Source organism: Electrona antarctica, assembly GCF_951216825.1.
Source record: "Electrona antarctica genome assembly, chromosome: 23".
Classification (NCBI taxonomy): domain Eukaryota; kingdom Metazoa; phylum Chordata; class Actinopteri; order Myctophiformes; family Myctophidae; genus Electrona; species Electrona antarctica.
The window spans coordinates 20,372,229-20,395,565 of record NC_136804.1 but is presented as its reverse complement, the minus strand read 5'-3'; the positions used below and the strand labels follow the sequence as shown (position 1 = coordinate 20,395,565).

The 23,337-nt window shown below is 42.1% G+C and overlaps 1 protein-coding gene across 3 annotated transcripts; it reads left to right on the top strand.

Moving 5' to 3' along the window:
- Positions 1 to 601: 601 nt before the first annotated feature.
- inpp5ka (inositol polyphosphate-5-phosphatase Ka) lies at positions 602 to 21,461 on the top strand. 3 transcript variants are annotated; one of them, XR_013789030.1, is made up of 14 exons: positions 602 to 755; positions 2,514 to 2,578; positions 6,945 to 7,049; positions 8,140 to 8,248; positions 8,650 to 8,766; positions 9,005 to 9,180; positions 9,475 to 9,586; positions 10,485 to 10,594; positions 13,482 to 13,728; positions 14,526 to 14,663; positions 15,490 to 15,573; positions 16,263 to 16,367; positions 16,838 to 17,088; positions 17,160 to 18,209. XR_013789030.1 is itself a non-coding variant. In XM_079494888.1 (14 exons), exons 2-13 carry the CDS (start codon positions 2,526 to 2,528, stop codon positions 16,916 to 16,918), a joined length of 1,437 nt encoding a protein of 478 aa, XP_079351014.1. In that variant the 5' UTR covers positions 602 to 755; positions 2,514 to 2,525; the 3' UTR covers positions 16,919 to 16,930; positions 17,401 to 21,461. The 3 variants fall into 3 exon arrangements, 1 of the variants encoding a protein (XP_079351014.1); XM_079494888.1 differs by having other exon boundaries at positions 16,838 to 16,930; positions 17,401 to 21,461; XR_013789029.1 differs by lacking the exon at positions 8,650 to 8,766.
- The last annotated feature ends 1,876 nt before the right edge of the window (positions 21,462 to 23,337 follow it).

Below are 23,337 nucleotides of genomic sequence, written 5' to 3'. Positions count from 1 at the left end.
ACGGGCGACACCTGGTGGTCTTATCTGGAAAGAAACAAAGTCCGGTGTAACCGCGTCCTAGCCTGGTTAATAAACCAGACCGAATCAGCCGTTGGCAAAAAAAAGTTGCCTGATATTAGTCTGGCTTATTAGCCAGGCTAACCGCGTCCACCCATAGATCATTACAGCCATGATTAGAGCTGCTAATTTGGTTACACCCAAATGTGTGTCCCAATAGAATCCGGTCTCCTTAGCTTCCTGTTCTGCGCTTTAGAACTCTTTGCATCATGATCTGATTAACCAACAAATACACGACATTGGGTCACGTGACATCACTGTACTGAAGTTGACATTTGGGAATCAGTGTTGCCATGTCTGTGTATTATAAGCTACTTTGGCCATGTTTCTTTTATTTAAAGTGGCTTGCAAAATGTGGTAGGTGCATAGTTTTTATTGCGGTATTAAAGGGATTGTGACATAAAATATATTTGTTTGTAGTTTCATTCAGTAGACTTTCTGTGGTCTGTGGTTTTCTGGTTCAAACAGGTGCTCTGAGTTTCCTGCTGTTTGCTTGCTTCTCTCGTGAGATCTGGCAACACTGGACTGGAACCTGAGAGAGACAGGAAAACAACATTAAACTGCGTTTGGTCCTCTTTTAACGCCTTAGAAAAAGCAACAACAAAACTAACATAAATAAGCACATCAAAATGAAGATGCTGGCTAACGTTAGCTTTTAGATAGAACTATAGATTAATTAACAACAGCTCAAGTTTACAGTAAGTATGCCGCTGTCTGTAGCTATCAATCTGCAATGTTTACATTCACAGCAAACATTATTATTGTCTCCACCAGGCCGAAGGCATGGGGAGAGTATGTTTTGCACTCCGTCCGTCCGTGTGTGTGTGTGTGTGTGTGTGTGTGTGTGTGTGTGTGTGTGTGTGTGTGTGTGTGTGTGTTTGATTGAAATATGTATTAACAGTTTGCAGAATTACAGTACATTTCAAGCACAACTGAATACAAAGACTGTTAACTGAGTGGACGACCCAATAAAGCATTATACTTGTTTACAAGAGGGTCCACCTTGTTCAATTCATCAAAACATTTAGAGACGTACAAATAGACTACTACGTACTATATAGCCAAAGAACAGAACAGGAATTCATCATAAAGGAGGTAAAAAGGGAAAAGAAACATACAGTGAGGGGAAAAGGGGGGGCAGTTTCGAATTGCAGCCGTCCGTAGGTGCCCTTTGAGAGCGTTTTTGAAGGAGTCAAGGGATTAACATGTCTTAATGACTGTTGGTAGGGCGTTCCACATTTTGGTGGCATAGGAGCGAAAATAATTTAGTCCCTTGTTTGTGCCGAATCTGGGTTGTACATGGTTTGTTGCACTCCCTCTGGTGTTGTGGGTGTGGACTTCGTTAACATTAAGGAAGTATTTAGACAGGTACATGGGTATCTTGGTGGTGTATCGAATCTTGTGGACCAGACCCATTGCAAGATGCTGTACAAGATGCTGGTCGTCGACCCTAAGCCATTCCAGCTTGTCAAAGTGGGCAGGGGTGAGGTGGGTTTGGGGGGTGAGGCCAAGTAGGAGCCTGACCAGTTTGTTTTGGGAAGTCTGGAGCCTTGTTTTAAGGGCCTTTTGAGGTGCTGTGGTAACAAGAGGTGCGTGCATGCATAGTCCTGTTAAGGTCTTCAAGGTGTTTTTGTTGACCAGTGAGGAGATCCTGTAAAGGAATCTGTGTGTGGGATTGTGTCCGTCCGTCTGTTGCCAGCTAATCTCCGGCACCGTTAACCCGGTCGATGCCAACCTTTGCACACACACTCCCTAGATGCCAATGCCATCGATGAACCTCTGCCCCAAACTTTCCAGAACGGCCTGTTATAGCTTCACCAGGACGCCGACTTTTGATATTACTCCTCCATATTTTGTCAAAAAATCCTGCAAATCGTTACACAGTATCTCTATAGTCATGTGCTCAACACAGACCTGTCCCATATTTCATATTCCATCTTGATTGCCTAACATTGGCTTTCAAAGTTTACAGGATTGGCCCGTTTTGAACAAAAAGCCTCAAATCATGAACGCAGCATGCAATTTACGTGAAATCTTTCACAGACGTTCCTACTAGGCTGAGGGATATATCCCACCCTTTTCGCATTGGCCTGTTATAGCGCCACCAACAGGTGGGTTTTTGCAAAACACATTGGCTTATATTAGCGCCACCAGGAGGCCACAACGTGACCTGCCCTGGTGGAGACCTGTGACCCTGAGGGGCACTTTTTCTAGTTATTGTTATTATTATTATTATCACAGCAGAAACCTTGTATCTCCGTATTTCAATGTGGAATAACTGACATACAAAATAACTTTTATAATTTTTTAGACAAAACAAATAGGACGCGTTGTAAGCTTGTACCGGAAGATCACGTATTTCTGCTTTTTATGTATGAAAATCTTTCAACGTGGAAACTATTATCTTAAATAATTGCGATTAGACAATTATGTAATCATTGTAACTTGTGTTCCAGGTGGTGAAGAACATGGAGGAGGACGAGAAACAGACACACGGCCATGATGGAGACACCAGCTTCAGGTTGGATTGGAACCAATGTCCTTCTGTCTCTGATGCTTCTTTTCAGAACGCACCGTAGCTTAGACTAAATATATAGACAATTTTGTCAACAAATAAAATCTAGGACTAATGGAGAAGAGATCCAGTAGAACTAAGACAAGTCGTTTAATGGCTTGGCTGCGAGTGGGTGTCATGTGCCAAAACTGATAAAATGAAGTCTCTTTAGCCCAGCACCCAGCCTGTCGATGTGCGTATTCTACGTCCACTCTATGTGCCAAAAATAGCCCATCTACATGCTAGATCGGCTATCAGGCCTCGTGAAGCCATCATTGGCCTGCCAAAAATACACTTTAGTTGACAAAATCAACTACATTTAGTTGACTCAAATATTATAATAATAAAATATGACCTTTTCTGTCTAAACGGACACTGCTTAAGACTCCACTTGTTATGTGTGATGCAGTTCTATAATGTGGGTCTATATTATGAAATAACCATTACTGTAGTGTGAGGAGCTTTTGTCTCACATGACTATAGGTGTGTGTGTGTGTGTGTGTGTGTGGGTGTGGGTGTGGGGGGCTATAAGAACATACACTACGCTGCTTTGCAAATCAATGCTATAGCAATGTGGAAGCTGGATTAGTTTACCCAACACATGCTAATACCCTTAGGAAACCAGGCCGTACCGGCAGCATTTTCTTCTTACACATTATTGTTTTCAGGCAGAAACCTTGTATCTCCATATTTCAGAACATACAAGTTTTCCCCTTAAATGTCTGTAATCGACGTAGCGTTGAGCAGCTGCTCAGCTGCGTTAGTTGGTTTCTATTGCTTCATTTATTTATTTTTAGCAAACAAAGTAGACTTGGCGACGGATTAAAACATTCCTCTCAGGGGCCCACCCAAAAAGCCACTTTTCCTTCTGATGTCACTCACTGCTTGGATCCTATGGAATTTGAAGCCAGCAAAAAAAAAACGAAATGCCTGTTTTCTTTTGTCCTTCATCTACTCCGACTCTACTTCTGGATATATGTAATTGGACTAAGAAATTAAACTGATGCTGCTGCTGATATTCTGGACCTGCTAGTGAAAGACTAGGTCATATTTGCCACTGAGGAGGCGAACCATCTTCAGTTCACTGTAAGACAGAGCAGACGACTTCTTCAGGAGTCACACTGAGGAGAAAGAGCTGCTTCCCGAAACAACACGTCTGTGTTTTCATAGACTGCTGCTGCTGTGGATGTTCATTGAATAAAGTCTCCTTAAAACCTCTCCAGAGAGAGCTGTGGATGTTCCTTTCATTGAGTATTACTGTCAAGAATCTGCACCCCAGTTCAAACCTCAAGAACCTTTGAGAAGAGTTGAGCGCGTCTTTCTTCTTGAAGTGAGTTACACAATAGGGATGGGATTATTAACCGTTTTATACTATTAGTCGCGATTTTAAAACGTCATAATTGTTTAATCATGAAAGCTCCGTATAATCGTGATTTTAAAATTAATAATTATAATAATTCTGTCCAAAATAAATGTAGTAGCTGAAAACATGTATTTTGTAATAGAGTTTAAGAGGCGTGTAGCTTTGGTAGGTACCAATGTAGCTTTATGACATTTGTTATGACAATTATGACATTTTACGTGAAGATTTTATGAAAATGTATGATTTTCTTTAACCCATTCACTGCAATTGGGTGTCATTACGGCTCATTATTCCGACGGCGCGCTGGTCCGACTCGCACATTATTAACCCTATCCCTAACCACAACCACACATAAAGTCACGTAGTCGGAGTAATGAGATGTCAGAGTTATGGGCAGTGCAATGGGCCTGCCATTGTTGCGTATATTCGTCATTTCCAGGGCGCAGACCGCCAATGACGTATGACGTTGGTCAGGTCATTTGGTGTTTTCAGTGTTTATGATAGAGGGCTCTCTTCCGCAACCTGTGAGTGATCCTAGGACTTCCAAAGAAGGGTACGCCCGGAAGAAGATTTAGTCTAATATTATAGGATTTATAAAGATAAAAAATGTTCTGCTTTCTGTTCCAATGAAGTGTTTTTGGTTAAAACAAGCTATATTCAACTGCTAATGACTAAAGAATTAGCATAGTGACTGTTTCCTTTCTTTTTGAGATATTTAGTGTTTTCATCATCATAGAACAAAATATTATGAAATATTAGTAAAAACGCTCCAAATCGCTCTAGAGAAACTCAAAGGAGTTAACATGAAAATGTTAATGATAATTGCGATTATCGGTAAAGATTGCGATTAGGCGATTATGTAATAACTGTGACAGTCCCGGACATCTACAGGCTAGCCGACCACGTCGTCTTGAATTCCCAGCATGATGGAAGAGACGCGTCGCCCGTACGGGGCGCTGGATCGCTTTCGCTCCCAGAGCATGGAGAGCATGCTGAGCGACGGCAGCTCGACGGGCAGCCGGCTGGCGCTGTGCCATCGCCTGAATCAGCTGATGACCTGCGTGGATGACCTGGACCCCCGAGACCAGCTGCACCACAAGGTGTCCAAGACCCTGGACAACGCTTTCCTGCTCTGTGGCAAGAAGGCTTTCAAGCCTAAGAGGGACGCCTTCAGGTGGAGACCAGTGTTAATTTTGGATTTATTTTACAGCAAAATGTTGATGCTGTTTCAGTCAGTATTTTAATTAAAATTCAATTTAGTTTTTAGTCATCTGAAATGTTTGTTTTTGTCTAGTATTAGTTGACTAAATATCATATCATTTTAGCCGACTTAATGCCGGTCCATACCAGCTCAATGGTCTTTTGGTTAGAGTGTCCGCCCTGAGACTGGGAGGGGTCATACCAAAAACTATAAAAAGTGGACCCAGTGCCTCTCTACTTGACACTGAGCATCAAGGGTTGGATTGGGGTTAAGTCCCTGCTACATACTAGCGTCATGTCCGGGGGGTGTACTTGTACGTCAAGCTGCCTCACGATACAGAAACAGGAGATAGGCTCCTGCCTTATGGCTCGGCAAGGCTTACTTACTTAAAGCCGGTCGTTATACTCCTTCCGACGCTAGAAGTTTTCTTCGAGAAAGTACGGTTTAACTACATTCGCAACTTCAATCGCTAACTTCTGAAAAGCAAAAAATAAAATAAAAATACGTCGCCAAAATCTACTTCGGAGGGCCAAATAGTGTGATTGGTCGAGAGAGAGAGAGAGAGAGAGAGAGAGAGAGTGTGTGTGATTCTTTTTCCTTCTCTTCTCCCCTCTTCTTGGGTCTACCCTGGGTCCTTTTAGAACCCTTTTTGTATTTGGGATGACCGACAACGGTATCGAGGGTCCCCTGAGTCAATGCTTTCAGCGGTTGGTACCAGTCTATGGTCTCAAACAAATATATGGTCTTTAAAGTGTTGCAGAGAGATTTCAATGATACTCATAATAACTGCAGTCCCACGGAAACAGAGCTTTATCAGCAATGATCGGCGTTACCATGTAAAACATGTTTAAATCCATATTTAAAATAAATAGTTTTTGCTCTTTGTCACTCTCCATATCCTATCCACAGTAGCGCCAAGAAGCGTCAAGATGCAGCTTAGAGCAGGCATCTCTTCCTGGTTTTTAAACAGCTGGTGAATGGAAATGAAGCTCGCGCGCGGCTGCAACTTGAAGCGTCGGGGAAAAAAACGGAAACGATTTGCTGCAAGTTGAAGCTTCATTTCCAACCATTTCCGTAAGTGTCATTTCCATCCACCAGCTGTTTAAAAAACAGGAAGATACGCCTGCTCTAAGCTGCATCTTGCCGCTTATTGGCACTACTGTCTGGGCCAAGCCCCCAGTAAGGCTATCCAACGTTGAAGCTGCCACTACCTACTGGCCAAAAGTGGAACTGCAGCCCTTTCATGGAGGTGGACGGACATTCATGACGTCATGTGCGTCATCCCAGGAACTCAAATTTGAGGTTGCCAAATCTTGCGAGAGAAACAAGCAACCAGGTCTGCGAGAGAAATAAGCAACCAGGTATGCGAGAGAAATAAGCAACCAGGTCTGCGAAAGCAAGCCCAAAAGAAGCGACCATCAAGGAGGCCACATCAAGATCTCACTCACACACGCACGTACACACACACACACACACACACACACACACACACCCCTTTCTCATATGAACACTGCTGGAATATATTCAGGGAATCAAGTGGGGACATTGTCCGTTGTTGGCCTTTCACACAGCATGCATCTGAAGATGCCCCCCCAGGGGTACCGGACCCCCTGTTGAAGACCCCAGGTCTACACAGGTTCATGGTTACACGTTTTCAGGTTACATTAATTCTCATTGTGTACAGGTTACATGTCGTAACATGTTATTGTCTACTCTACAGGCTACACACGGTCACATGTTTTAATGTAACATATTGTCCTTGTCTACAGATTACACATGGTCACATGGAATGTAGCGTCAGCTGATCCTCCAGATGACATCAGCTCTCTTCTCCATCTGAACTCCCCTAAGAAGCCTGACATTTATGTCATTGGGTAGGTTGGTTACATACATGTATGTCATTGGGTAGGTTGGTGTCATGCACTAGGAGATGCATGGCCAAAACAGGGAGTCCACACAAAAGTAGTATATTTATTAAATTAAAGTAATTAAAGAATGGTAAATAATCAGGTGTGGGATGTGAGGATATCAGTAATATCTGCAATGTATGGAGAGTGCTGTGGGCGTGTTGTATTAAATGGTGTAAAACCTAACTTAGGCAAAAGGTTGGTTAGGCCCTTGGGCCAGGTGGCAACCCAGACAGACCCTGCTTGCAGGGAGGACAGAGAGAGAGTGAGCTGCAGCCAGGAGAGCTCCCTATATACTCCCCTAAGCCACACCCACATCAGGTGAGCACAATTGGGCTGACGGCCTGCTCCACTCTGCCATCACAGAGGCTGGCGGCTAGTCTACAGTGAGGCAGAGGGGGCAGGGCCGTCACAGTTGGTTAAATGTATGTCATTGGATAGGTTGGTTACATGTATGTCATTGGGTAGGTTGGTTAAATGTATGTCATTGGGTAGGTTGGTTACATGTATGTCATTGAAACCTAATATGTCCAAAACAGATCTATATAAAGCTCAATATGTGCTGCTTCTTGTCGCATTTCAAGCTTGTAGATCTGCTACTTTTGATGGGTTTTTTTGCACAACGCAGGGTGATCAAGTCAATACATCATGGGGCCCCTTTGCACATGCCCAGCGGTAGTGTCCTTTATGTGGCTACGTCGCGCCACTACCTCCCTGGCTGTGAGTGGATCCAATTGGTCGAAACTTTCCTATTTGCCCGTTCACGTTGTGAAACCCCAACCGGCCCAAACCAACTTTAACAATATCAGTTGTGGTCCCGATTTAAAAGTGTGTGTGTGTGTGTGTGTGTGTGTGTGTGTGTGTGTGTGTGTGTGTGTGTGTGTGTGTGTGTGTGTGTGTGTGTGTGTGTGTGTGTGTGTGTGTGTGTGTGTGTGTGTGTGTGTGTGTGTGTGTGTGTGTGTGTGTGTGTGTGTGTGTGTGTGTGTGTGTGTGTGTGTGTGTGTGTGTGTGTGTGTGTGTGTGTGTGTGTGTGTGTGTGTGTGTGTTTATATTATAGTCTACAGGAGGTGTATTCAGGTCCTATAAGGTTCATGTCAGACATGGCGTTCGATGACGCCTGGAGTCTGTTGTTCATGTCCACCTTAGCAGCACAGGAATACTTCAAGGTACGTACGCATGTACACACACACGCGCACACACACACACACATACATCAACCTTCCGTGACTGCTTTGATTCAAGATTCAGCCTTCTGCAGATTACTCTGGCCACATTCGGTTGTGATTTCTCTATTTCTCACCAATCAAGGCTCAGTATGCAAATATGGAGCGGGTTTATAACCAGAGGCATTTTCCCCACAGAGATTCCAGACTCAGACTATTATCTACACAGTGATATTCATGCATGCCACGCTAGCACTCACAAACCATGTAGCGTTGTCGTGCCACCATGACATGCAGTGCTGGGAGAAACACTGGTGAATGAAAATGGAATGAAAATAATATTTACTGTCGTGTGTGTGTGCGTGCATGTGTGTGTGCGTGTGCGTGTGTGCGCGTGCGTGCAGGTGTCCTCCATCAGGATGCAGGGTCTGTTGCTGCTGTTCTTCTGCAAACTGGAACACGTTCCGTTCATCAGAGACATTCAGGCCAAGTACACACGCACTGGTCTGTGTGGTTACTGGGTGAGCTGCGCGCACACACACACACACACACACACACACACACACCTCGTCTAGTGAAGAAATTGCTCCTGGCTTCATTGAAATCCTCCGTTGTAGCCTTTTTTCCGACCTCTTCTTTCGTGGCATAACTGACTTCTCTAGCGAATGCATCCCGGACATCTGACTGTGTAACACAGTGGAGAAAACTAGCGGATGTTGTGATCACGTGGACAGGAAATGACTATCTCTCCTTCCTCAGGGTAATAAAGGGGCCGTGTCCGTCCGGCTGTCCGTATATGGTCACATGATGTGTTTCCTGAACTGCCACCTGGCGGCTCACATGCACTACGCCTCGGAACGCGTCGACGAGTTTGAACACATCCTGGACACGCACACCTACGAGAGTGTTAAAGCTCCCACTATACTGGACCACAGGTTAGAGTGCACGCACGCACACACACACACACGCACACACGCCACACGCCACACACACACCTATGAGAGTGTTAAAGCTCCTAGTATACTGGATCACAGGTTAGTACACAGACTACACATACACACATGCACGTGCGGACCAGTGGTTTTGTCGTTGAGGTACAAGGCGTGTTTATGACTGTTAATGTTAACTGTCATCACTTCCTTTTTACAACCCCTTTCTGTCATCCCAACTTCATCCTCTCTCTCTCTCTCTCTCTCTCTCTCTCTCTCCTCACCTCTCTCCTGCACCAGGCTAGTGTTCTGGTTTGGTGATCTAAACTTCCGTATCCAGGATCATGGGATGCACTTTGTTCGCTCCTGTCTCACCAACCAAACCTACAACCTGCTATGGAGCAAAGACCAGGTTAGATTATGATTTTTGTCTCCACCAGGCCGAAGGCATGGGGAGTTAGTATGTTTTGTTGTCTCCACCAGGCCGAATATCTGTCAGATATTTCATATAACATCCTAATTGTCTAACATTGGATATCAAAGTTTGCAGGATTGGCCCATTTTGAACAGAAAGCCTCAAATCATGAACGCAGCGTGCACTTTACGTGAAATCTTTCACAGACTTTCCTACTAGGCTGAGGAATATATCCCACCCTTTTCACATGGGCCTGTTACAGCGCCACCAACAGGTGGATTTTTGCAAAACACATTTTTGGAACAAAATGCCTCAAATCATCCAATTGCCATCCAAGGTGTAAGAAGAAATGGCACCCTTTTCACATTGGCCTATTATAGCGCAGGCCACAACCTGGCCTGCCCTGGTGGAGACCTGTGCCCCGAGAGGCACTTTTATTATTATTATAACTAGAGTGGTGCCCGTTGGGCACTGGCCTACTTGGAACGATGCAAGTTGGAAATGCATGCCCCACCCAATTATCATGTTTGTGTCCCTTTTATGCCCATATATGGAGTTCTTGTAAAGATGGATGCATTTATAGATGGGGATGCTAGGGGTTCAAATATGGTGGTAAAAATATGGACCAAACGTCTCTTCTCCACACAGACACAACCAATTATCAGTTGTATCAAACATGACACACTTTCACATCATTTTTGATAGAGTTCCGAATACCTGAACTATACTTTCCATGCTGTTGTTGTCAACTGACCATGATGAAACAGAAGGAACCAACCAATCATACAGCTGTTTATTTATTTTTGTGTGTGTTATTGTTGTTGTTATGTACAAGATGCATTTATATTGCTGTTGTGTAATGTGTATGCATTTATGCTGTTGTTGTTGTTGTCAGCTGACCATGATGAAGCAGAAGGAACCAATCATCCAGCAGTTTTCAGAAGGCTCTCTGGACTTCCAGCCGACGTACAAGTTTGACCTCAACTCGGACACCTATGACAGCAGGTAACCCCGCCCAGCCACCACGCATGCATTATACCTGTAACCCAGCCCACCACGCAAATGTTATACCTATGAGAACAGGTAGCATTTGCCTTTAGTTCCACACTCCTATTCTCAAAGCAGCACTATGTAGTTTGTAGTAGCTACTTTGGACTTAAATAAAGGTCCTTTCAGATGAGCAGAGATTAACGTGCCTAGTAATTCATTTTCAATGAGACCTGTGTTTTCTTTCTGGACGTGCAGTGAAGTTGGGAGGGGGGGCACGCAAGCGTATTTACGCGGGCGCAATCTCATGAAATTGTCGCATGCGTGCTCGTTACGTGCACACGCCCGCGACTGACCAGACCTGGATTCTGTTTTGCTTTTTTATATGCTTGCGTTGTCACGCCCCTCATGAGCAGACCTGGAACAGACCAGTCGTTGATCCAGGCGACAATGTCTGCGTTAATCGATGCCCGTCTTTGACTTCATTACCCAAGAGCCTCTGCAAGCATGTCCAGCGAGGATGTGCTGTGATTGACCAGTCTTCGCTTTGACTTAGCAGTTCTGCCAGGATGAAACTCATCGTCTCCCCTCCCCCAGGGCTCTGTACTAGATATGAAAACTCCCCATTGCAGTTTGAACTGCAGACTCACCTGGCAATTCAGTAGATTGTCAGTGCATTGTCAGAACATTGTTAGTGAGAAAGGGGGGGAATTTGACAAGGTGTTACATGTTAATTCAATTCAGATGCCCTGAATAGATAGAGTTCCTCTGCTGTACGTGTTGAGGACTGAGTGAGACTTACTTTCAGTAGCAAAACAGTATAATTAGCATGACTAATCAGTGAATAATAATAATAATAATAATAATAATAAGTTAATTTTCGCATTTTCGGAAAGCCTCCAGGAAAAGTGTGAAGAGTTGAAACAGCATATTTGTATGTTGTCCCTTTCGTCAGCTGTTTGTATTCATTGAATTTGTTTGCCTCTGTTCGACTCCACAGGTGCTACTGGACATGGTTTGTCTTTAAGTAAGAGTTCAAAAAGCCCACTGTGTCCCTCCTCGCATTAACGTGTCCTGTTCTATGTCTCCTTTTACTCCCATAACCTCTCTACTGGTATACTATTGATAATAATAGTATGCTATACTGTAAACTAATACTATACACATTAATTACTATTGTATACTACAAATAGTATACTATATACTATTGACAATAGTTCTCAACCTGTGGGTCGGGGGTCCCCACATGATTTTGGGGGGTCCCCAGATGATCCCCTGACAATTTAGGGACTTTTAAGACTTGAAAGAAAGAAAGAAAAAAAAGAAACAAACAAACAAACAAAGAAAAAGGACCATTAGTAATCAATAGGGTTGTCATGATTACAAATTTACGTTGACGATTAATTGTCACACAAATAATTGCGATGTAATGCTTTAGGCATTGAGCATTGGGACATATGAATAAAAACTCAATTTCTGTTTGGTTTTTTAGGCTTCATTATCACAAATTGCACAGTGCAAATGCGACAAATAAATTAAATATACAAATAATTTACTTACAAATTCTATGATTATATACTTGCGAATATATATATATAATTATGTAATTGCGATTAGACGACTATGTAATATTTGTGACAGGCCTAGTAATCAACAAACTACGATACAAATGGGTCAAACATTGACCAATTTGTCAAATAATATAAGAAAAATATAAGAGAGAAATACTAAAATTGGGAAACTAGCTTATCTGTTATTTATCTGTGGAACCGAATCAAACCGAATTAAATTGAATGCCTCAACTCCTACATTCCATGTGCTTGTCAGGGTGGGGGGTCCCCAGTTCAAATAGGATTCTTTTGGGTGGTCACGGCCTGAAAACGTTGAGAACCACTGACGTAGTGGATCTAGCCAAGCAGGTTACGTTCCGCTACACATAACCAAGCTTCTGCCTCCCAACAGTCATTGCAAGACACACATGTCCTGTTGTCTCTGTAAATGAACTGTGACCAATGGTTGTTCCCTCAGACATCAGACCTGTGCGTCATTGAACACACACCCGTTGTTTGCAACTGGGCATCATCATTGTTTGTAACGGTGGTAGACACTAGGGATGGGACGATTTATGATGGCGAAAATAATTGTGATTAACAATATTATTACGATATTCAAAATATGCTTAACATTTTAAATGTTGCATTTGTGAACCACTTGAACTCCCAGCATCCCTATTCTGAGTGGAACGTTTTTGGAAAATTGATTTGTGTAAGAGTGAAATAGGAGCGTCCCATAAGGGAGCATGGAAAAGAAAAACATGCACAGTATGTTTCCAGACTATTGCTCCTATCTGGTTTTCAATGATAGATTAATAATCTGAAAGAAAATGGAAATGATAAAATTCAGAATTTCAAAGAATAAATTGACGATAGAAGCAGAGTATTTTCATGGTGTTTGGAGCAGGCAGCCAAAAGGCTTACACCACTGTGTGCAACTGACAACGTGTCCCTTTATGAGTCTTCCATCAGCATGTTCAGCATGACATCAAGTCTTTAATTGTGTTGCTTTTGGAACTGATATTGTGTGCATTAAGTCATTAACCCACTAAAACATTGACAATTTCATCAATAAATAAAAACTAGACTAAAGGGAGGGAGGGACTAGTGGAGAAGAGATCCAGTAGAACTAAAAGACATTTTATGTTTGGTTGCGCTCAGGTGTTGCACTCTGAAAATAGCAGATCTACAAGCAAACTTGTAGATCAGCATGCAACCAAGTGTAAAAACAGGCATTTCGACGCCATTAAGGAAAAATACATGGCCAAAATACATTTTTGACAAAACTGACACTAAAAGGTGACTAAAACTAAATGAACCCCGGGGTGTGTCCCTCTTGTCACGTTGTCCAGCGGTAAGAAGCGTAAGCCTGCGTGGACAGACCGGGTGCTGTGGCGCCTGAGACCCAATGCCTCAGAGAGAGACGAGGAGGATGACGAGGATGGCGACGGTGAAGAGCGGGCGCTGGTACGGAGGAAGGCCAAACAACAGGAGGAGGACGAAGCCTTTCCCCTGAAGATCAAACAGGAGTCCTACACCAGCATCATGGAGTACGGCATCAGCGACCACAAACCTGTACTCGGCATCTTCACCATACAGGTACTACTGCTGTTCTCTTACTGTATATACGGTGGTTCTCAACCACAGCCTTGATTCAAGGCTAGGTCAGAACTAATGTTTTCCAGGTGTGGATACCTAGTCTGACATATGTGGCCGGTTAAGGCGCGATTCATACTCCTATTTTAGAGCCGAATAAAAGTCGGTTCGGCTCTGTAGAGCCTACAATGTGACGTCATTTGAGGTTCGGGGGGCGGGTACCGTCCTAAAGTCGGCTCTTCGGTGCTACTGAAACCTAAGACTCATCCGTGGCTCAGACATATGTGGCCAGTTAAGACACATACGTGGTCGGTTAACCCATTTAGGAATTAGGACTGAGGTCAATTCTAAATAGGCCTTCTAAATCCTGACCAAAGTTTTCTGAAAAACATCAAATATGTATAGCAGCATCAAATTGTTGTAAGTTTTGAATACTGTACATACTGTCCAGAACCCCAAAAGGGGTTAGGCCGTCGGATCAAAGATATGCACCCCACATAGGCTACAATGTATCCTGATTTGCAGGGTTCGAGTCCCGATCCCCGCGGCACTCCCCATCTCTCTCTCTCCCCATTTCCTGTCAGCCTACTGTCCTATTGATAATAAAGTCATGAAAAGCCCAAAAATAAATCTAAAAAAAATGCTTTTTCCAGGTGCCAACCTATTGGCTAAGATCAAGACATATCTCTCCCCCAGAAGCTGGACTAGAGAGGGCCAGACTCGAATAATTGTAACTCCCTGTACCATTGTAAATAAACTATTCACTATTGCTACTTCTCCTTTTGCTCTTTCTGCTACAGTTAAGGAAGATGTTTGACAGTCCTCTGGTGCGTCTCCAAGCAGAGGGGGATTGGAGCGCTGACATTGATTCCATGGTGCTCTCCACAACTCTGCAGCCTTTCCCCTGCAGTGCCTGGGACTGGATTGGTCTCTATCGGGTGAACACACTGGTTATGTTATGGTTATGTTTCGGTTAGTTAGTGGTATGGTTATTGCTAGGGTTATGGTTTAGCGTCAGAGGGTGATCGGAGCTCTGACATTGATGCCATGGTGGTTTACACTATCACTGCGTGGATATTCGTCTCGTCCTTCTCAGTGTTAGAATGGTTTTTGCAATAACCAGCCCCATATTTGAATTCTGGGCCCTGGTTGGTTATAGCCTCATGGTTCCAGACGAATCTGGTTGGCTCGTCACCACTTCGGCCGTGAAGTCCTCCCACAATTGAGAGGGGCCAGACTTAATCTGCCTGGGGCAATATGCATTGCAAAGGCAAGTGAAGGCTGGCTATGCCGAGGCTAGGTTTACACTGCTCTGCATCCTCTCCCCTCCAGTGCCTGGGACTGGATTGGAATCTGTCGGTTGAACACACTGGTTATGTTATGGTTATGTCATGGTTAGATAGTGGTACAGACAGAGCATACCTATTTACACGCACCTTGACAGTGGGTGCTGGGCCAACAAGGCAATGCGGTAGGGCCCGCACACCATTCTTTAGGTAAAGGAATACTTTATTGAAAGAAAGACACCGTTTCGATCTCGATGGATCTTCATCAGGTCAGTAGATACTTAGTGGTACAGACCACGGTATGGTTATTGCTAGGGTTATGGTTTAGGGTCAGAGGGTGATCGGAGCGTTGGCATTGATGCCATGTTGGTTTACACAGATCTGCATCATCTCCCCTCCAGTGCCCTGTTGCTTGTAATTAGTGGATATTTCAGGTGTTAATTGATCGCTAATGTATGTATTATTATTTTTTTTTTAGGTGGGGTTCACCAGTGTGTCAGATTACATCACCTACACCTGGGTCAAAGACCAAGAAGTGTCCTTCAACGAACAACTCGTCCAGGTAAACTATGTCTGTTCAATCAGGGCGGCAGTGGTTCAGGAGGTAGAGTCAAAAAAAAAATATATATATATATATATATATATATATATATATATATATATATATAAATAAATGGTGCAGGCGTCAGATTTTTATTGAAGGGATAGCCCCTTGAAATTCAGCAGAAGTATACAGGCAGATAGATTCATACAATCTCTCCCAGCACGCCATCAGCTGTTTAACAACACAAGAGAAAGAAGGGCACAGTGCAAATACATTTACAATACATAATTATGTCCCTACAGGTACAGTCAGTTTAGAAGCACAAACAAGTTGAATCAAGATGTGAATATAGGGAAGTCCTGAAGCGACAGAAGGATGAATATCATTCCAATCAGGTGGAGCTTTGAAGCAGAATGACCTCCGTCCAACCTCTTTAAAGATTTTTGGTACACCAAAGTAAGGATATTGCAGGTGTCTAAATGTATATGATGAAGTAGATACCAAATACTGTTTCAAATAAGAATGGGGACTAAAATAAATGCATTTAAAAATTAAGATAAACCAATATAATTGGCGGCTTGATTTAGGCTGCAACCAGTTGAGCGAGTTGTAGATGAGGCAGTGATCATAGTGATGAGTTCCACATAGACACCTCAAGAAAAACATGCACAGGGACATTATAAAGTATAAATGTGTTTATGTTGCAGGTGTACTTCAGTAAGGAGGAGCTTCCCGTGCGAGGAGGAGAGTGTGTGTTGTGTTACTACAGTGCTATCATGCAGTGCATTATCGGAATCAGTGAGCCATTCACGGTGAGTGTTATTAGAATCAGTCAACCAATCAGGGTGATCATTTTTAGAATCAGTGAGTCGTTCAAAGAGAGAGCAGAAATGAGAATGTTGGACTAGATTATCATGTTGGAAAGTAGACTGAGGTAGACTTATATCCCTTCTGAAAACACTATGTTACGTTCTTTCCCCTAAGTGCTTATGGCAGCTCTGAGTGCTTAACATGTTTTTTTTATCTGCTGACTACAAATGCAGTTTTTGTGCCGTGCTATGAGCTTATAGATCGGCTATTTTTGAAAATCTAAGCAATTGTTTTTTTAACTTAATTCTTTGCTCCTGGGGTGCCCCTGGAACAAAATATTTTTAGATGGGCCAAATACTGTACATGCAATTTTAGGGGTCCTTGACATGAAATAGTTTGAGCACCAAGATTCGTAGAATCGGCCTCAGGTTTTAATGGGTTATAGAACAGATGACTCATAATTTATTTTTAGGTCCACGAGTCCAAGGTGGCCGTCGAAGAAGGCATGTTTCCTGAGAATATCAACGGACTCGACAAAGCCACCGCCAGTTAAAGCTGCACTACAGCAGGGGTTCTCAACGTTTTTGGCCGGGGACCCCCGGAAATGCTTTGGCAACGTCTCGGGACCCCCGCCCCGCCCCCTCCCGACCCCCAATATAAATTGACTGCTACAATAACCTTAAACCATTTTGGGCGGGAACCCCTTTTGGTGTTTTAAGCATTGTTATAATTTAGCTATTTAAAAATAGCAGATCTACAAGCTCATAGCGCGCCACCGAGTGGCGCGCTACGAGCTTGTAGGTCTGCTATTTTTGAAAAAGCGTGATTTTTTTTTAAAAAAAATATTTTTTTTTTTTTTGAAAATAATTTGGGGACCCCCTAAAATAATTTGGCGACCCCCCGAGGGGTCGTGACCCACGGGTTGAGAACCCCTGCACTACAGTATGTAACTACCCTAGATTTGAGCCCGGTTTCCTATGCAAGTGCTGACTGTTGTACTTATATTGAACTAATAGAGCATGCCTGCTTTCTCAGGTGATGAATTGAATCTCGACCATCAGGAAAAAAAGTTTGTCCGATCTTGTGTCTAGGTGATACCATGACCTTTGACCTAATGATCTAAATGCCTCAATAGAAGAGCAGGGAGAACAAATACAAGCACCCCAATTGTATTAGTTACAGTAACTTACATTCTATCTATCTGTCTATTAAAGGTATATTCAGTGATTTGACTTAATTCAAATATCACTTATTTTTTCTTTTTTTCTGGATAATCCTCCCTACTATAGAGTGTGCTGACCATATAAGGAAATCCTCCCTGTCCCCAGTGAGCCCCTGGGGTCAAAAAACCCTAGTTTCAGTTTTGGTGGCGGGTGGCAAAACCTTCATCCAATCAGGATGAGAGGGGCCTTCCTCCAATCATGACCGAGTGGGGGCGGGCCTTGGTGCACATGCTGTTGGCCTGTTGCACTTCCCCCCACTGTAGAGCATGCATGTGCACATTTTGTTACCGGGGCGGACTGGGTGGTTTTCCAAATCACCCAAATCACTGAATGCTCCTTTAAGAGGATCCCTGGCTAATAAGACTCATATGCCTTGATACATTATGATTGCCCTCTATAACTATAATAAAAAATCACACCTGTGTGAAGTGAGGGGTGCTCTTATCATCATACATCATTATCCATCATCTCATTCCGGCCAATCACAATTTGTGTCCTCACTTTTGTCTTCAATGTTTGTATTGGGACCAATGTTTACACACAACCTCAACGCTGCACATAGGAGGGGCTAGCGCCCCTCAAAAATTTAAAAACACCTTATTTATTCTAGAAATAGTTCATCTTCCCTCCGCCAACATCTGGCTTTCAGAAAAAGACGTGTGGCAGTCAAGTCTATGGACTTTTATGCCCCCCCCCCCCCCCCCACAAAAAAAACAGGACATCACTCGTGACGTCATGTCAGCCAAGTCTATGGACCTTTAATGGTTTGCTTTAAGCAGTGATTTCTTGTTGCAGCCACAGTGGGCGCCCCTCACTTCACACAAGTGTGATTTTTAGTAGCACATGCATTCCATACATGGAACCATGGACCACACATGGGCATATGACAGCTTCTACTTGCGAGAATATTATTGAGTATAAGACATACTATTTCTAAAATAAATCTAGGTGTTTGTAATGTCTAATGTCTAGTTATAGAGGACAGGTACAAGGCTAATTGTCCAGGGATCCTTTAAACATACTCTACCATACAGATTGACAAAATACAAATGTCTTAATTACAAAACGCGTTACTTAGTGCACCATTAAGACACAGAGACGGAGATATAATGTCAATTACAATGTCCTCTGTTAACTGGGGGCACCGTTTTGTGTCGGATGAAAAGAAAAAAAGGTTGAGGAAAAAGTGACTTTACAAGGCCAGTACCAGATTGTTTATTTTATTTTATGAATAACTGATTTAAACCTGAGCTGGAAAATAACAATTAAAAATGCAGTGAACTGTTTGAGCTTTGAAATCAACTGCTGATATAACGTGAGGATAGGTTTTGCTTAGAGAACAGGAACAAGTGGTTAGGTGGGAGACTCACTAGTCCTACTGAATGAAGCAACACTCCATCTGTATTTTTTTTATTACATGTATTTGATAAATTCATGATACAATTCACCAAGCTGCATAGTAGAATTACTGTATCTTGGTAGCACAAATGTTCAGAGGACTTAATTCCATTGCGATCCCAAAATAAACAATTGCAGCATATGTATGGTATCTAACTAATAACACACGTGTTAATTTATTATAGCTAACTAAAATCACTGCAGTAATAGCATTCAACAACAAAGACAGTCATAAAAGACAAATAAAACTGTTCAAAGACTGGGAAAATTTAATTTCCTTTGGGATTTTGTTCCACCCCCCTTGTGTATTGGAATGAGCTTCTACCTACCTTATTTGGTGGTTTAAGATCAGTTACATTAGCCCTTGAGTTCAAGCTGTGGGAGTCACTTACATACTGGAAGTAATCTTTCAAATATTCTGGGCATTGATCCTTTAAAATTGTATAGACCATAATGAGTCTCAGTTGTTGTATTCTACCTTCAACAGGGAGCTAATTTAGTTCTGAACTTAAACATGGTTAGAATAGGTACAGTGGTGCCTTCACTCAACAATATTGCTACAAAAGTTACAAAACCTACATATGTGACCAGCATCATGTGTCTGCTCAGCAGCATTCTGTGTATCTGGTTCATACCGTCAGTTTTAGACATTTTACGATTTCCCGGGGGAGACGATCAAATGTTTCTTTTTGGGTCTCCAGCTAAAACGTCTGGGAGCCGCTGGAGCAGACTTTAGACTGAATATGTCCGCTAGACTGAATCTATCCGCTAGAGTCTAGACTGAATCTGTCCTCTATAGACAGACTCTATCTACTACTGCTAGACTCTATATAGACTGAATCTGTCCGCTAGACTGAATCTATCCGCTAGAGTCTAGACTGACTCTGTCCGCTAGACTGACTCTGTCCGCTAGACTGAATCTGTCCGCTAGACTGAATCTGTCCGCTAGACTGAATCTATCCGCTAGAGTCTAGACTGAATCTGTCCGCTAGACTGAATCTGTCCGCTAGACTGAATCTGTCCGCTAGACTGAATCTGTCCGCTAGACTGAATCTATCCGCTAGAGTCTAGACTGAATCTGTCCGCTAGACTGAATCTGTCTGCTAGACTGAATCTGTCCGCTAGACTGAATCTGTCCGCTAGACTGAATCTATCCGCTAGAATCTAGACTGAATGTCCTCTATAGACTGACTATCTACTACTGCTAGACTCTATATAGAGTGAATATATTCTCTATAGACTGACTCTATATAATTAATCGGAGCGTGACACCCGCACATGACCAAGCATTCATTTACTTGTCTTAGCTCTGCTGGATCTCTTAACGCTAGGCCCTTTTATTTGTTGACGAAATTGACAATACATTTTAGTCACAGTTTTTGTCATCACTGCTTTGTTTTTGTTACGTTTTTCTGTAGTTTTCTTCAGTGAAAAGTCGGTGAACATTTATAGTCATCGTTTTAGTCGACAGAATTAACAACTGTTCTGAAGCCAGTTCACTTATTTCTGATCCTTGTTGTTGTTTCTTTTTCTTTTAGCATAATGCTTGCAAATCATTGCTATCGGGTGGGGGAAACCTTGTATGTCTAAAAATCCCTTCCTTTTTTCTATTATCATTTTAACAACAATTAAAAACAAGTGGAAATAGCCGATCTACAAGTTGACGTGGTTTGAACTCGTAGATCTGCTGTTTTCGCTACACTGTTGTGCGACGAAGTAGGGCATTAATTAACAAAAAAAGCACAACAAAAAACAACATAAAAAGTGTAAATATGGAGATGCAAGGTTTCTGCCCCGATAACTACGTACGGTTTCATTTCCATGTTTATTCCATTTCTCTACTGTAACTGTGTCACTGCAGCATAAAGGCATATTATTGCACTGTTTTATTGATATTATAGTTTTATTTTAAGTGATTGTTATTTTTGTTGGTTTATTTGTCATATTATATACATGTCATATTATATATATATATACGTATTTCTGTATTCAGAAAGAACTGTCACATATATATTTTTTCTTAATTATTCAGCAAAGTGCCTTTCAGATGGTGATGGGTTTGATTATATTTTTGATTATATTTGTTATCATCAATGTTTCAACTTCTGTTGTTTTCAGGCTGCGGACCCCCCAAAATAATCATATTTGAAATGGTAACCGACCCCCCAATTATAATTATTTATTAAAAAATAAATAATAAATCATATTTGAACTGGGGACCTCCCAAAATAGTTATATTTGAACTGTGACCGGTTTAGTAGAGCTTGTAGATTCCCTATTTCTTCTACTTTTGTGTCACAACACCATGTACCATGATACCGTATATGACAAAAGTTAAAATGTCAAAAAAGTTGAAATATGGATGGTTGCCCCACAGCAACGATCACCATCACTTTATCTACAGGCTAAAAATACAGTGATGTGGTTTCTTGGTATGAAAATAGCCTTGTTAAATATTAAATGGTTCTCACAATTCATATCTGGTTTATCTGTGTTTATGATATATGTATACCAGTATGCGAAACCCTCTGCTGCCCCAGAGCACAATATCCTAACAACATGTTTACAGCATTTCTGTGATCTGTACATCCTCAAGTTTAGTTCATGTTTCCAATAAACTGAAAATCACCCGGGTTGATACATAGTATTCATAGATACTAGTCTAGGTGCATACATCTAGTATGCAATATGCATAGGCCTACTACATAGTATGCATACTATATATACACTATGCATACTATAGCGCAATGTGTTGTGAGCTTTTAGATCTGCTATTTTCAGAGTGAAACACCCAAGCGCAATCAAACATAAAATGACTTGTCTTTTAGTTCTGCTGGATCTCTTTATTTCCACTAGTCCCTCCCTAACATTTACACCTAGTCTAGTTTTTATTTGTTGATGTATAAATAAATAGAAATTGTCAATATATTTACCCCTTGTCTATTGTCGCTGTGGAGTGTAAATGTAAAAGAGGTTCCTGTTTTATAATTATTAAAAAGTACACGAGGAACAAATTTCAGTGCAAGCTGACAATAAAGTTGTATCGTATCGTATTGTATATAATAAATAAAATAGTATACAAGCTCAAAACACAAGACTTTGTTAGCTTGTTAGATCTGCCATTTTCATAACTTGTCTTTTACAGTGACAAAATACATTTACTCAAGTACTGTACTTAAAATAGACTATTTACAAGCTGTGTTGCAATGTCACACATTGTGAGATGGTGGGTCTTTTTGAAAGATTTTGATCTATTTTTGAAAGATTTTTGTACACTTGAAAACATGTGAAATGGGATATTCTCCATGATGAGAGAGTACTTTCTACTTTTGGTATTTTAACTAATTTTTTATACCAATACATTTGTACTTTTACTGAAGTACATTTTGACCATTACTTGTAACAGTTTTCTACATTGCAATATTGATACTTTTACTTACGTCAATGAACAGTCTACATTGAAGTTATTTGAGATTACCTTATTTTTCCTCTGTTGGAAGGGAAGCATATACCTTTGTACTTTACGAGTATAGAGATATCAGTTGGTCAACTTCCTTTGAGCCCTACTTTTTCCTCCCTGGGTGAGAGAGACGTGACCTGTTCATTGTATTTTTGAGGGCCCTCCCAATGCATGGCTTCTGTTACTTGTGTGTACATGACCTACATGCTTTTTCACACCACAGGCCTAGAGATATTTACATATCAAATCAGTATGCACCACACAACCTCAAATGTTCACTAAATTAACATCTGTATTTTCCACAAATGAACAGGGATGCTTGGGTTCAAATGGTCCACAGACTCCAGACTCCACACTCCACAGCAATAAAACGTCATTTTTGTTTGTACCATATATGCCAGCAGATGGCGCTGACAGCATGTGGTTCAGCAGTGCACAGCCTATTCCATTCTAGCTATATGCAGTTTTGTCTGAGACTGAGTAGAAATGTAACATGAGAAGCTGAATATATAGTCGGGCAGGGGAGAGTCTCCCACAGCACCCGAGTGACATCTTGTTTTAGGACCCTTAGGGTGTCTAGTTAAGATGTCTTCTTGTTGCCCAGGTCAAATAATGTCATACAGGGTTCATTTTAACCCTTTCTTACACCTATCCCCAAAACGAACCATTAAATGGAGGTAATAGAAATACCATAACTCTTGAAGTAAACAACATACAGGTTGAGATAGATTTTTTCGTGCTGAGGCTGGCAAGGTTTCCAAGGAGGCATTTATCCGAGACCGGCTTCAACATGGGGGTGAGACAAGCTGGCTTCGGGGGCACGGTGGCACAGTCTGTAGTGCTGTCGCCTCACAGCTAGAAGGTCCTGGGTTCGATTCCCGCTGGGACGCT

Bases quoted from the DNA above. Each gene is read 5' to 3' on its own strand.
- inpp5ka (XM_079494888.1), top strand. From the start codon at position 2,526: ATGGAGGAGGACGAGAAACAGACACACGGCCATGATGGAGACACCAGC. The intron at 10,595-13,481 runs GTAACCCCGCCC...CACGTTGTCCAG, and splicing joins TCGGACACCTATGACAGCAG to CGGTAAGAAGCGTAAGCCTG. The intron at 13,729-14,525 runs GTACTACTGCTG...TTTCTGCTACAG, and splicing joins TCGGCATCTTCACCATACAG to TTAAGGAAGATGTTTGACAG.